The sequence below is a fragment of the Malaclemys terrapin genome, chromosome 20 (genome assembly GCF_027887155.1).
Source record: "Malaclemys terrapin pileata isolate rMalTer1 chromosome 20, rMalTer1.hap1, whole genome shotgun sequence".
Taxonomy (NCBI): domain Eukaryota; kingdom Metazoa; phylum Chordata; order Testudines; family Emydidae; genus Malaclemys; species Malaclemys terrapin.
The window spans coordinates 15,333,301-15,349,070 of record NC_071524.1 but is presented as its reverse complement, the minus strand read 5'-3'; the positions used below and the strand labels follow the sequence as shown (position 1 = coordinate 15,349,070).

The 15,770-nt window shown below is 54.1% G+C and overlaps 1 protein-coding gene across 1 annotated transcript in view; it reads left to right on the top strand.

Moving 5' to 3' along the window:
- The window catches only part of DLL3 (delta like canonical Notch ligand 3), a 272,756-nt gene that overhangs the window by 34,364 nt on the left and 222,622 nt on the right, over positions 1 to 15,770 (top strand). Inside the window, exon 4 of the mRNA XM_054009867.1 lies at positions 2,529 to 2,786. Within this exon, the coding sequence (XP_053865842.1) occupies positions 2,529 to 2,786 (258 nt within the window). The remainder of the gene's footprint in view (positions 1 to 2,528; positions 2,787 to 15,770) is intronic.

The window sequence follows — 15,770 nt, the reverse complement described above, 5'->3', positions numbered from 1 at the left end:
TGCTGTGAGGGGAGGAGGTGTAATTGGGTGGGGGGCATGTGCTGTGGGTACACCTACTTGGCCCCATCTGTGAGGTGTGTGCAGAGTCACGGGCCTACTCGATCCGGGTGTGTGTGTAAAACTAGATGTGATGTATCTTGATTTTTAGGAAGGCTTTTGACACCTTCCCACATGACCTTCTCCTAAGCAGCCTAGGGAAGTGTGGGTCTAGATGGAACGACTATCGGGTGCGTGTGCAGCTGGTTGAAAGACGGTGCTCAGAGCGTAGTTATCAATGGTTTGCTGTCAGTTGGGAGGGTGTAACTGGTGGGGTCCCGCAGGGGTCGGCCCCGGGGCCGGTACAGTTCAATATTTTCATGAATGACTTGGACAATGGAGTGGAGAGGATGCTTATAAAATCTGCAGAGGACAGCGAGCTGGGAGGGATTGCAAACACTTTGGAGGATAGGACTGGAACTGAAAACGACCTGGACAAATTGGAGAATTGGTCTGAACTCAACAAGAGGAAATTCAGTAGAGACCAGTGTGAAATACTTCACTGGGGAAGGAAAAATCAAATGCTTGGGGAATAACTGGCTAGGGGATAACAGTGTTGAAAAAGAAACGGGGGGAAATCTAGTGGATATGAAACTGAATAGGAGCCGACAGTGTGATGCAGTTTTAATCTAATATCGTTCTGAGGGGTATTAACAGGAGTGCCGTATGTCAGACACGGGAGGTAACTGTCCCGCTCTACTTGGCACTGCGGAAGCCACAGCTGGAGGACGGTGTCCAATTCTGGGCGCCACGCTTTAGGAGAGACGTGGGCAAATTGAAGAGAGCCCAGAGGAGAGCAACGAAAAGGATCCAAAGTTTAGCAAACCTGCCCTAGGAGGAGAGGTTTAAAAAACGGGGCCTGTTTAGTCTGGAGCAAAGCAGACTGAGGGGGGACCTGAGAACAGTCGTCAAATCCATGAAGGGCTGTTCTAAGGAGGACAGGGATCAGTTGTTCTCCATGTCCGCTGGAGGGAGGACAAGAAAAAATGGGTTTAATCTGCAGCGAGGGAGATTGAAGGTAGATATTTGGAGCTCTCAGGGGAGGGAAGCCCTGGGTAGGCTTGCAAGGGAGGTTATTGAATTCCTGTCACTGGACAAACACCGGTCCGGCCTGGTCTAGGGTTATTTGGTCCGGACTCCGCACAGGGGGCTGGACTAGATGGTTTCCGGCCCCACATCGCTATGATTCTGTCTGCCTGGGTAGAGGGCAAGCAGCTGCCACCTGGGCAGATTCATGGCGGGTGGGGGGCACTCAGTGGGGTGGCGGATGGAGAAGGGATCCCGGGTGGGCTGGGGCCTGGGACGTGCCTGGGGGCCGGGATTTAAGCTAATGGAGTGAGGGGAGCTGGTGCAGCGAGTTCATTATGGGAATTAGAAAGGAAAGAATTTGGGCGACTCTCTCTTGGGAAGCAGTGACTCTGAAAGACGTTTTGGGGTGGGGGCAACGAATAATTGGCTGACCATGAACTCCCAGTGCGACGCTGGGGCCAAAAGAGCCAAGGTGATCCCGGGATGTATAAACGGGGGAATCTCGAGGAGGAGCAGTGAGGTTATTTCCCCTCTGTGTTCGGCCCTGGGGCGACCGCTGCTGGGATCCTGTGTCCGGTTCTGGTGCCCACCGTTCAAGAAGGATGTTGATGAATTGGAGAGGGGTCAGAGAAGAGTCACGAGAATGATCAGAGGGTTAGAAAACCTGCCTGGTCGTGCCTGACTCAAGGAGCTCGATGTATTTAGCTTAGCAAAGAGAAGGTTCAGGGGTGACTTCATCCCCGTCTATCAGCACCTACAGGGGGAACAAATATTTAATCAAGGGCTCTTCGGTCTAGGGGAGAAAAGTCAAACACGATCTGACGGCTGGAAGTTACAGCTGGAAATAGTCAGACGGGAATATCCGATGCACAATTTCAACAGTGAGGGGCATTACCCATTGCTACAACTGATCACGGGTCGAGGTGGATTCTCCATCCCTGACTATTTTAAACTTAAGCCTGTGGGTGTCTTACGAAACAATCTGCTCTAGGTCCGAGGGGAAGTGCTCTGGCCTTGTTACGTTGGGGGTCACGCCGGATGATCGCAGAGGTCCCTCCTGTCCTCGGACTCTGTTAAAGGACTTGGCCCACTCCTCTTTAAGAGTGACCCCTCCTCTGGGTAGGGAGCAAAGGCCATTACCCTGTTGGGTCAGTATTCTGTGTTTCCCTGTAGTGGCTGGTCCGTATAGAGGATAATGGCCTTACTACCGCTGCTGGCTAATGGAGCTCCTCCTTCAGCTGAAGTGAGCAATGTCTATGCCTCGTCCCAAGGCCCTTTGACTTCAGTGGTGTCTGGCTCAGGCCCTTTGTGCTGAAGGGCCCGGTTTTCGGCCCTGCCCCATGAGAGAGGGGGGTCATTGCAGGGAAGGGGGGAGGGGGGAAGCATTGTGCTTTTCCCAGGCTCTTCATTGACCGTCCGTTTCTCCTCTTCCCTCCCCCCCCCCCCGCCCTCCAACCCCTCAGAGGACGCCCAGAACCTGATCAGCCGCTTGGCCACGCGGCGCCGGCTGGCGGTGGGTGAGGACTGGTCCCAGGACGTGCAGCTGGGCGAGCAGAGCGAGCTGCGCTATTCCTACCACGTGCTGTGTGACGAGCACTACTACGGCGAGGGCTGCTCCGACTACTGCCGCCCCCGCGACGACCCCTTCGGGCACTACGCCTGCGACGAGCTGGGCGCCCGCGTCTGCCTGCCCGGCTGGAGGGGGGAGTACTGCTCCGAGGGTGAGTGAGTGACAGTCCCCCGGATACACCACGCCCCCCAATCTCTGAATATACCACGCCCCCCTGATACACCACGCCCCCTCCACTTCTGAATACACCACGCCCCCCGACCTCTGAATACACCACGCCCCCCCGATACACCACGCCCCCCAATCTCTGAATATACCATGCCCCCCGGATACACCATGCCCCCGACCTCTGACTACACCCTGACCTCTGAATACACCACACCCCTCTGACCTCTCCAATACATCTCGTTCACCCCTCGGACTCCTCTAAATACACCTCACTAGCCCCCCCACCCAACCTCTGAATATACCACGCCCCTCGGATACACAATGCTCCCCCCTTGGACCTCTGAATATACCAGGCCCCCCAGACCTCTGAATATACCACGCCCCCCCCCGACCCTCTCCGAATACACCTCGCTCCCCCGACCTCTGAATGTACCCCACACACACACACCCGACCCCTCCAAATACACCTCACTAGCCCCCACAGACCTCTGAATATACCACACTCCTCTGGACCCCTCCAAATACACCTTGCCCTCCCCCCCGGACCTCTGAATATACCACACTCCCCCTTGGATTCCTCTAAATACACCTTGCTAGCCCCCCCCCCCCCGGACCTCCTGGAATACATCTTGCTCTGCCCCGACCCTCCGAGAATACATGCTGCCCCAGGTCTCCCCAAATACACCTCACTCTCCCCCGTGGAGCCCCTGAATAAACCTCGCTCCCACTGAATACACCATGGTCCCCACAATATACCTTGACCCCCCCAACACATCTCTCCCCCCACCCTCCCCAAATACACTTCTCCCCCCCCCACGCCTCCAAACCTTCCCCAAAGACACCTCTTTTCCCCCAAAGCCACCTCGCTCTCCCTGTCCCCCAAAACACACCTCACTCCCCCAACACACCTCAATCCACCCATGCCCTCCCCCCCCCAAAATGTACCTCACTCCCCTTGCCTCCCCCATCACACTGGGACACTTTTCAGGGCCACCCGAGCTACCCAGGTGATTCTCTACCACCTGCCTAGTCCGTGCCTACCAGGGCGAACCCTCCCAGCTCTGCTGCCCGCTCTCCCCCAATGCAGGCTGGCAATTCGCCCCCACCCCCTTGTTTCAGCCGAGTGCATCAACCTGTGTGGGAAGAGAGGGCGCCCCAGGTCGCCAGCTTCCCCTCAGTTCAACACTGTCCCGATGGATGGCAGGAGAGAGATCAGTTGATCATGACCTGTTAGGTTCACTCCCTCTGGGGCACCTGGCGTTGGCCACTGTCGGAAGACAGGACACTGGGCTGGATGGACCTTTGGTCTGACCCAATATGGCCGCTCTTATGTCCTGAGTGCAAAGCGCCTGGCTGTGTCCAGCGTAAAACCGCATATAAGCTTGTTGAACGCTGCTTACGATAAAGATCTAGGATAGGGGCAAGGAACAGGACTGGCGAGGCCAGGTTGGTCCCTATGGATACGGCTGTACTGCAATAACAAACCCCTAACACTGAGTCTCAGAGCCCGGTCAGTTGACCCAGACTTGGGGGGCTTGGGCTGAACGTTGCTGTGTAGACACCCCGTGGTGGGATTTCAGAGCCTGGGGTTTTATCGCCCCGCAGCCCGAACCCAGCCACGGCTGCTGTGTCGACGTCCCCGATGTGTATTCCACACGTGGCTGACGGCCAGCGGTGTCCGTTGGTCGACGCCCGCGCCGTTGTCCTCCTCGTGCTCGGACCCCAGGGTGGACCGGCGCCCCTCCAGTTTCTCCTTGACTCCGACTCAGGCCGTGCGGCGGTCTCGGTGTCCATAGCGATCCTTGCTCTTTCGGAACCTGCAGGTATCGATCGCGTACGTCGTTCCGTCGCCGTACTCGTTTACTGGTTCGTAGGCTAGTTCTCCCCGCAGAGTCTCGGGATTTAAGAACCGGGCTGCCTGCCCCCGTTCCGTCTCCAGCAGCGACAAACACCAGGGTGGTCTCCGAGACGCTCAGCAAGTGCAGCGTTAGCTCCCTTCTTCAGGGAGGGAAGAAGCAGCAATGTCTGAAGGCCTGGAGCCCGCAATCGGATCCAGGCCCACAGGCAGCCGCCTCAGACTGTGGGAAGCGCCCCTCAAGCACCTAGTAGGGAGGCTGCCTATCTGGTTTTGAACTGGGCAGTCCTCTTTTGGGGGTTTGCCCCCCATCCGACACTGAGACAAAGCCAGTATTGGATGGCGGGCGCCATTTTAAGGAGCATGGGAGCTCGCGCCTGCGGGGGCGGGGCAACGCGCTCCTCCAAATGGCACCCCTCACGCGGCCCGATCTTGTACACACACTGTGCGTGTGAGGTCACGCCAGCCGGGGGCGGGGTTGCGCATGCCTCAAAATGGCACCACCTCCCCCCCCGCGGTGTGGAACGACTGCATGCGAGGTCACTCAGGTGGGGGCGGGCACACGTCATTCCCAGAAGTACCGGCATGCCTGGTATTCCGGGAATGTGTGAGCGGCCACCTGAGCTCCAGGATTGAGACCGGGTCTGTTAAACCCAGGAAACCCTCTCATGAGCGTAATGGGCGTGGCCATCAGTGATGTAGTAGAGACACCCGCAAGGCCACTTGTACCAAAACAAAATGGTTTCCTCCATGTGGTCACATGGCGGACGCCATTTTGTAAAGTACACTGGGTGTCCTCCGCACAGTGCGACCTCGCTGAGAGGTCACGCTGGCCGGGCAGGGTACCAGTACTTCAGAAACTCAGGGCTGCAGTAGATACAAGGATGGATTCCCTTCCAGAACAGCCTCTAAAAGAAAAGATTCCCGCCCCCCCATACTCGGTCCACGTCAGGAGAGTCCTTGCGCACGGTTCCTAAGTGCTTAGAGCTGCCTAAATCTTCCATGCAAGAAGGGACGGTGTGAAAGGGGAAGGATCCATCGGTACCAACTCCACCTCCAACTCCTAGACTGAAGGATCGGCATCCCACGGCTCCGTCTGGGAGTTCCACCCTGGACTTCCCTTCCACAGGACTGCCTCAGTCCATGATGGATCCGTCCTTGGGCACACCAGCTCTGTCGGCACCAACCTCCAGTACCCCCCGTACTCCAGCTTAAACTGAGACCTTTACTACTCCGGAGAATATTTTTAGCTTTTATATACCCGCTGTCTCCTCTGTTATCAGTCCAGTTCTCCTCAGAGACATCTCTACACCAGAAGAAATCACTTTGAAAACCCTACTACATCTGCAGGTCGGCGCATCCCTCCTCCGGTACCGCTGACTTTTTCACCAGAGGAATCTGACCACCTGCACAAGACTTCAACCCCTCAGAGAGAGAGATCAGTCCAGACAGAACCTCTAGGATGTCTTGGAGCCATCCACTACCAAAGGGACCGATGATGTCCAATGCCTTGGGGGACTCCCTTTCCCCCAGCCGGTTGACCCATCATATTGACCTTATTGGGGCTCTTGAGATCCAAGCAGGAATCGTTCTGGACCTTCCCCTAGATGGTACCACAGGCTCTGTCGGGGCGTGGGGAGGAGGAAATCAAACTGGCTTCGACGGTTTTAACGGGGGTGTCATCCTCCTCCCCCAATGAGGCAAATATGCCATCATCCCCTCTCCTGCCTGATGACTACAGGCAGTACCAGGAGCTTTTACAGAGACTCATGACCGAGCTCCAGATCCCTCTTGAGGAGGTCCACGACAGACAGTGTAGGTTCCTGGAAGGAAGCCATTTTGGAGCCCGCTAGGCCCTCCTGTGCCCATCCCCTGAAAAGGACAGAAAAATAGAACTTGGTTCCACTGAAAGGGGCCCAGTTCCTGTTCACCCACTCAGCGCTGAACTCCTTGGTGGTACAGGCAGCCAGAGAACCGTCCGGATTACAGTCCCCCCAAGCCAACTCCGTCTGACCAGGGTGATAAACGCCTTGGCCTCTCAGGGCCGAAGCTATTTTCATCTACCAGCCTCCAAGTTTGAAGCACCAACTACCAGCCCCTGTTGGCGAAACGCGACTTCACAAACTCCGCTACATTGGTGGGGCTCAAAGATAAACCGCCCCCAGGAGGCCGAGGGCCAATTCCAAGCCCTCATCGATGAAGGCAGGTGGCTAAGCCGTCGTTACTGGCCTCGTTGGGTGCCGCTCGAGCCATTGCCACAGCCGCTGTCATGAGACATGAGTTGTGGCTTCATGCTTCAGGGTTCCCCAGGGAGGTCCAGAAAGCCACTGAGCACGCGCCCTTTGAGGAATCTTATTTTTTCAATGAGAAGATGAATGAATCACTTCACTCCCTGAAGGACTCTAGGACCCTCCGCTCCCTGGGCCTTAGCCCCGAAGAGGGAACACGCCGAACACAGCTCCAGGCCCAGCCATGTCCCCGTCCCCCAGCACCTTTACGAACCGCCACGTAAACGACAGAGGGCTCACAGGCAGAGATCACTGGCTTCTTCCACCTCAGCCGCCACTGCTCAAGCCCACCCGCCCACCAGGGTTTCTTTTGATGGGACGCTTGAGATAGCTCTATCGTTGGGTAGCTCTATTGATTCCCTCCCCTCTCCCAAGCCTTCGGTGGCCATCTCGCCCTCTTTGCACACCACTGGCGGGCAGTACCAACAAAGATGAGTGGGTGCTAGAGATAATCCACTTGGGCTATGTTATTGAGTTTCTCGCCCTGCTTCCCTGTCCCAAGGAGATTCTCCGTCAGCAGCTGGGTTCTCTCCACCAGGTGCTGCTCATGGAGCCTCAAGGCAAAGGGGTTCTACCCCCCACTCTTCGTTGCTCCCAAGAAAAATGGAGGCTGGAGGCTCATTCTCAATCTTCGACAGCAAGCCAAGACCCCGAATGGTTACGCTGGCATCAATAATCCTCCCCTTAGACGAGGGTGCGTGGTGCGTGGCTCTCAGCATCAAAGATACTTACTTTCATGTGGACACGTATCAGCCGGACAGAAGGTTTCTCAAGTTTCTGATAGGGCAAGAACACTGCCAGTTCAGAGTCCTTCAGGACTAACCAGAGCACCGAGTGTCTTCACGAAGGTCTTCCCAGTGATACCGGGATGATTGGCTACTAACGGGCAAATCCAGTCAGGAGGTCAGTCACCAATCATATTCTTACTCTCCTGGCATCCCTGGGAGTCTACATAAACAAAGAAAAGTCCACTTCACCTCCCACAAGGACGATAGACTTGATGGGGGCTACCCTAGTTTGGATCTCACCAAGGGCCTACCTCCCAATGGTGAGAAACTCAACTTGATAAGAAAAGTTACGCTCAAACCATGAACCGCAGTCAAAGGCTGTCTTTCCCTATTAGGCCACATGGCCTCGTGTACTTGGGTCATGCCGTTTGCCAGGCTCCACTTGTTGTCTGCAGTCCTCTCTCTGATATGATGACATGAACATCAGTGTAACAGTTCTCATAGATTCATAGACTTTAAGGCCAGAAGGAACCATCATGGTCAACTAGGCTGACCTCGTGCACCTCACAGGCCACAGAACCTCACCCACCCGCTCCTGTAATAGACCCATAACCTCTGGCTGAGTTACTGAAGTCCTCAAATCTTGATGTAAAGACTTCAAGTTACGGAGAACCCACCACTTACTCTAGTTCAAACCAGCAAGTGACACGTGCCCCATGCTGCAGAGGAAAGTGGAAAAACCTCCAGGGTCTCTGCCAATCTGATCTGGGGGGAAATTCCTTCCCGACCCCAGATATGGTGATCAGTTAGACCCTGAACGTGTGGGCAAGAGCCACCAGCCAGACACCTGGGAAAGAATTCTTTGTAATAACTCAGAGCCCTCCCCAGCTAGTGTCCCATCTCTGGCCATTAAGGGTATTTGCTAATAGCAGTCGGGACAGGGCCATATGCCATTGTAGGCAATCTCGTCATACCACCCCCTCCGTGAACTTATCAAGCTCCGTCTTGTAACAAGTTAGGGTTTTTGCCCTTTTGGAGTCTGTTCCAGAACTTCACTGCTCTGATGCCTAGACGCCTGCCTTTAATTTCAAGCCTAAACTTATTGGCCTAAATTCCAGCCAAGCTCGAGGCTTCTTTGGCTTGGTGGACAAACCCAGAGCCAGTGCGCGAGGGAGTCCCTTTTGTTGCATTCACACCCGATGGGGAGCGCACGTGGACAATCACCCTGCACAGGGCACATGGACCCCTTGTCCAGAGTGCATATCAGTCGGCTACGGCTGAGAGCAGTCTGCCTCGCCTGCCGTCCATTCCTCCCACTGATTCTATCCAGCCATGTCCAAATAACGTCAGACAACATGACGACTGTCTCCTATGTAAACAAACAAGGTGGAGCAAGATCCCTTCTTCTGTGTGTAGAGGCCATCAACTAATGGAACTGGTACGTCAGGAGCTGCACAATGATCTTGGTGACATACCTACCAGGGGCACAGAATTCTTTGGCGGACAATCTCAGCAGACACGTCTCCACAGACCATGAATGGGACTTACACAATTCCGGCCTGAACGAGAGATTCACCCAGAGGAAAATGCCATCCTGGGACCTGTGGGCATCCCAGACAAACAAGAAATTTGCTCTATATCGCTCCAGGGCTGCTATGGGCAAGGGCTGCAAGAGCAACACCCTTCTCCCACTGAGATACGCCTTTCCTCCCCTCCCGCTACTACCACAGGCACTGAGATTCATCATGTTAAAACTCAAGTCATTCTCATTGCATACCATGGACCCCAGACAGCTTCCTTCTGCAAATGGTGGCACATCGTCCCATCAGCATCCAACCCTTGCCCAACCTGTTGACCCAGGGGAACGGCACAGCCAGACGCCCCACAACCCAGACCACTTCCACCTTACGGCCTGGGCATCAGACCTAGAACGTTCATGTTTGGAAAACATCCAATCTATTCTTAATTGAACCAGAAAAGAGTCCACTAGAAAATGCGGTCTGGCTAAATGGAGACATTTCTTCACCTGGATGCAATGGAATTATTTGACCTCTGGGTTGGTGGGTTTTCCTGCTCTTCTTGACTACATCCTTCATCTCAAGATGTCGGGCCTTTCTTCTAGCTTGCTGTGAGTCCACCTGCAGCAATTAGCGCCTTCCATTCTCCTGCTGTTCTATTTTTAATTACCGAACAACAGTCAGATTCCCAAGAGGACTCCTTAGAGCCTTCCCGTTGGTTATGAACCACTGGCCACTTGTTCCATGTCCTTCCTCTCCCTGAAGGTCACCTACTGAGTCGCTGTCCCAGAAGGGTGAGCAAACTAGGAGCTCTTACGGCAGACCCGCCGTACTCCGTATTTCATAAGGAGAGGGTTTCCCTTCGCCTCCATCTGAAATTCATCCCTAACATGAGTTCCACGTGAATCAACGTGCTTGATCACCAATTTTCTTTCCTAAACCTCATGCTTCCAAGGAAGATGGGAGACTCCACTCTCGACATCAGATGAGCTTTGGCATTCCACCTGCAGGGAACAACGCCACCAGTTAGAAAACCGCTTTGGGTGTTTGTTGTTATAGCAGAACGAACACTGGGACAAACGTCTGCTCAGAGACTAAATGAATTTCTGGCTGCATCCTCCTTCACTATCCGTTGGCACATCGCCTTTCCCCAGACGGGGCAAATTCAGCATCGCCACTTTGAGGCTGCAGATGCAGCTAGTGGGACAGAGGCGTTACAGACATCGGGCCCAACTACATCTTTGCACCCTTGTCCTGTCTGAGTACTGCTCACTAATTACTCAAGTGTGGAATACACATTGGGACCAGCACTCGAAGAAGAAATGGAGGATACTTCCCTGTTGTCCAAGAATGTGGTCCTTGACTGTGTTCCACTTCCCTTCTGCTGCGGATCTCGTCTGATTTGCAGTGAGGGATGAACTGGAGGGACGTCAGTCAGCACTGTCCTTTATACCCTCGGATTGGAGCAAGACAAGAGCAACCGCACAGGTGCGGACCCTGCTCGGAACAAATCTCCAGTTTCAGGAGTGTGGAGCCCATGGGATGCGGAATATAGATTGGGGACCATGCGTCTCCAAGAACCTCCAGTTACAGATCAAAGAAAAATATAAAACCCAGTCTAGAGCCTATATTTATTCCCAAGTTCCCTCCAGTCTCTCACCCAACGGTCAGTCCGTCCAGAGAGCTGGGATCCATTTTGCAAGAGACGCTCACGCTGGCAGAGTGTTGCTGTTTCTGTAATGGATGCCATCTTGTACCCCGTCTTTTTCCCTTCTACAGTCCCAGACTTTCGGTCTCTTCTCATAACTAAGGCGTTTAGTTAACTTCAGCTCGGCCCCGAGGGTCCCCTGTTCGGAGTCTTTTCTCGGGGTTCTTTGGTCTTTGTTGAGGCTGGTCCAAACTGAAAACGCAGGGCTGGCCTGGGTCGAAAGGGGCTGATCGTTTGCACTCGTGATTTGAGGCGGCTGCGACCCGCCCTGCCGCAGGTGCCGTGCCCCATTTCCAGCGATTTTGGAACATGCCACTCGACATTTTCCATCTCTTAAACTATTTCCTGTACAAACATCCTGCAAGCACCACGATGGTCGGCTAGTTCTTGGCTTTCGGCAGAGACCCCCCGCGACCCCCGCCCGCCCTTGGTGCAGTATTGAGAGGAGAGTCAGACATAGGTGTGTCATGTGTCTGCCTGGATGTGTGTGTCCACACACACCTTGTTCCTCCTGCCCCCTGAAGACACCTCGTTCCCCCAAACCCACCTCAGCCCAATACACCTTAACCCACTCCCTGTCCCAATGATAGCTGCTCCCCCGCACGGAACGCGCCTTGCCCCAGTCCCCCAATACATCTTGTTCAACTATCTGCCCCCAATAAATGTCATCTTGCCCCCCCGTTCCTGAATACACCTCGCTCCCCCTCCCCCCAAACACACCTCACTTCCCCCTCATGCCCCCCAAATGCACCTCGCTTCCCAATGCACCTTACTCCCCTCAGGTGCCCCACCTCCCTCTCCTCCCTGTCCCCCCCATCATACCTTGCTCCCCTTAGTCCCTCCCCCTAATGCACCTCGCTCCCCTCAGGCCCTCACCTGACTCCGCCCCCAGGCCTCCCATTGCACCTCGCTTCCCCTAGTCTGCCCTGTCGCACCTCTTTCCCCTCAGGCCCCCTGACGCACCTTCCTCTCCTCAGGACCCCAAAAACTCCTTGCTCCAACCCCACTGCCTCGCTCCCCTCAGGCCCTCACCTGACTCCATTCCCAGGCCTCCCGTTGCGCCTCGCTTCCCTCAGTCCGCCCGTCACACCTCTTTCCCCTCAGGACCTCACAAACACACCTCGCTCCAACCCCACTGCCTCGCTCCCCTCGCCCCCAATGCACCTCACTCCCCCCCAAGCCTCCATCTCACTCCATCCCCACCTCCGAAAGCTTATGCCCCACAACGCACCTTGCTCCCCTGAGACGCCTCACTCCCTTCACGCCACCCGCAACACACCTCATTCCCCTCATGCTGTCAGCGGACCAGGTTGTAGGCAGTCAGGCCTAGTGGTTGGAGTCCGAATGCCAGAGCCAAGGGTCGGAACTGGCTTACCAGGAGTCAGGGAAGGCAGGAGCAGAGCTGGAACCGGATGGGAACAAGACTGGAGGCAGGGCAGGATCTGGGCTGGAACGGTGGAGGAGCAGAGCACGAGCAGGGCTTGGAGAGAGGAGCACAGGGAGGCAGAGAGGCCATGGGCATGTATGTTGAGCAGCCAGCGAGGAGCTGCTGCTGCTAGGTTTAAGAACCGGACTGCTGATTTCCTCAGCCACTCAGGCAGGGTGGTCTGTCCGACAGCCTAGTTGACTCGTTAGGGCACTAGAAGTACTGAGCAGGTGCAGCGAGGGCCTTACTCTTGGCAGTACCATCTCCATTGAGGGTGCCCTCAAGGTACCACCAGGACTGGTTTCTTGGCGTGGTCTCTGTGAAATGCCTACAATAGATCTGGGGCATGGATGTGATTTGCCAGTTCCCGGGACTGCTCCTCTGGGCCGTTACCCTCCGGGTCCACCAGCTATCGGAGCTGCCCTCTGACTAGTGGAGAGTCAAGAATTTGCCGAACTATACACTCGTCATGCCCTTGGACTGTTACAGGGGCAGGGGGAGACCGAGGGCTGGAGTGATGTGGGAATGGATTCTCTGTGTATGGCTTCAGAGGGGAGACATGAAATACAGGGCGGATCTTCAGGGACTTGGGTCATTGCAATCTGAATGTTACTGGGTTGATTCATGCCTCAATCTTGAAAGGGCCCAGATATTGGTGGTCCAGTTTGGCTGCGGCGTGAGCAGATTTAATATTGTGGGTGGACAGCCAGACTTTTCTCCTATGGAAAGGTTGGGGACAGCTGGGTGATCCCAATCAAAATGACATTTATATGCTTCCTTGTAAGTGCTCTTTGAGTTCCTGGTGTACCTGGTGGAGATGGGTAGCTAGATCTCTGACTGCTGGTAGTGGAGAGTTCGTGGGGACATCCGGAAGAAAGTAGAGAGTGAAAATCATATTTGGCAAAATTCGGGCTTTGCTGAGTAGAGGCATGGGTGGCATTATCGTAAGCAAACTTAGCACATGGGAATTGTCATGATAATCGTTCAAGATGCAGAGCAGGGATTGGTTAAAAAATCTGGTTGACCTGCTCCGTTTGTCCATTAGTGTGTGGATGGGTAGGCAGTTGAGAGGAGAGGCTCAGTCACCAGAAGGTTTAGAAACTCTTGCCAGAACCGGGAAATGAACTAAGAACCAAGGTCCGACACAATGCTTGATGGCCATCCATGGAACTGAAAAATGTATTCCAGGCAGAGGCAGGGGGATGGCGCGGCCGGGGGCGAAGTGTGCCCTTTTGGTTAAGAGGTCGACTACGACTAAGATTGTTGTATGTCCCTGGGAAGGCGGCAGCTCCACAATAAAGCCAATGGAAACGGTAGCCTATGGTTGAGGTGGGATGGGCATGGTCTGGAAAAGGCCAAGTTTTTAGCATGGGCACTTGATCTGGGCATAGGATCTTAGGTAGCTCTTCTTTGAGGTGTGTAAGCCTGGGCACCAGAAACTCCTTGTGATTAGGTTCCAGGTTTTGAGGTGGCCGAAGTGCCCTGCAAGGGGTGCATCATGACATGCCGTTTCCAGACATAGCTATGGTCCTTGGGGTCCTCTACCATATCTTGGAACCTGAACCTGGGGGCTAGTGGGGAGTCAGCGTTCTCCAGAGTCTGGAGGATCTGAGCAGCAAAGGGGTCGTTGGGTAACAAGGTACGAATGGGCTCCATTAGGCTTCATCTTCTGTGCCATTGATGAAGTTGGATTCCTTTAGAATCATAAAGGGAGTTTTCTCACCCCTTTGCAGGTACTCGGCCTTACGGGACAGGGCACTGGCCTTCCCATTTGTTGCTCCTGGGTGCTAGGTGACAATGAAGTTAAACCAGGTGAAGAAGAGGGACCAGTGGATCTGTTGTTGGTTGAGGTGTCTGGCTGTTGGAAGATATTCCTGGTTCTTGTGATCTGTGAGCACTTGGACAGAGAACCTGGCCCCCTCTAGCATTGCCATTCCTCAAATGTTGCCTTGATAGCTAAGAGTTCCTTATCCCAGATATCATAATTCTTCTCTGCTAGGGCTAGCTTGCGAGAGTAATCGGCACATGGGTGAAGTCAACCGTCAGGACCCACCAGTTGGGACAGTACCGCACCCAGGGCGAAATTGGCTGCATCAGCCTTCACCATGGATGGTTTAGCAGGATCTGGGTGAACCAAGATGAGGGCTGTGGTGAACTACTCTTTTATTTGATCAAAGGTGGTTTGGGCTTCCAAAGACTCTGGTGAGCTGGACTCCTTTTGGCTGAAGGACAGTCAGAGGAGTAACTAGGTTGGAAAATCCCTCAATGATTGCATGGGTCCATGGTTAATTCCTTGGGGGAGATATTGGATCCTGGTCCAACTTGCATTTTTCAGGCTTCGCGTATCGATGGTGCTGGCGAAGTCCTAGGATGCTGCAGACTTGCTGATCATGGGCCTGACTGGTGGAAAAGATGAGGTGGTTGTCCAGAGACATGACGACATAGCACAGTCAACCACCAAAACTTGCTTGCCAAAGTCTACAAAATGACACGACTACAACCGAACGCAGCTCATCCGATCTCTTCTGAAGGACAGATGTTTATATGTAGAACTGTGCAAGAAACGGAGCGGCTAGACCAGGGTTTCTCAAACAGGGGTCGCCATTTGTGTAGGAAACCCCCAGTTTGCAGCAGCTCCCATTGGCCCAGAGCAGCGATGCACGGCCAATGGGAGCTGTGATTGGCCGGACTTGCGGATGGGGCAGGTAAACACACCGGCCCGGCCCGCCAGGGGCTTTCCCTACACAAGCGGCAACCCCTGTTTGAGAAACCCTGTGCTAGAGACAATGAAATGGCCTCCCACAGGGCACTGTTCTAGCACCAACCCTCTTCAACATATATAGCAATGACCAGTCCATACACAACAATAGGAGGAGCTTTATATACGCCAATGATCTATATATCATGTCACAGAAGGACTTTGCTGCTTTCAAGAATCAACTAACATGTGCACTGAGCAACCTCTCAATTTATTACAGTAAGAACCAACTTCGTGCCAACCTGACCAAGACACAGGTGATGGCCTTTCACCTATGCCACCAAGAAGCCAAGTGGAACTAAACATCACCTAGGATGGAATCCCACAGGTTAATCGTCCACACCCTGTCTACCTGAGGGTGACATTGGACCGGACACTTTTCCCTTCAAAGCACATATAGATAAGATGAAAGGGAAAGTTAGCACCCGTAACAACGTCCTCTGAAAATTGGTCACCTCAAAGTGGGGAGCCAATTCAGTTACTTTGCCAATGCTATTACCTTGTGCTACTTCATAGCAGAGTATGCATGTTCAGTGTGGGAACGATCTGTCCATGCTAAGAAATTAGACTCTGGTCTAAACAACAATTGTCATGGAATAACAGGATGTCTAAAGCCAACACCAAAGGACAGCCTGTACTTACTGGCTGGCATTCCACTACCTGATCTCAGGAGGAAGGTAGAAAGCC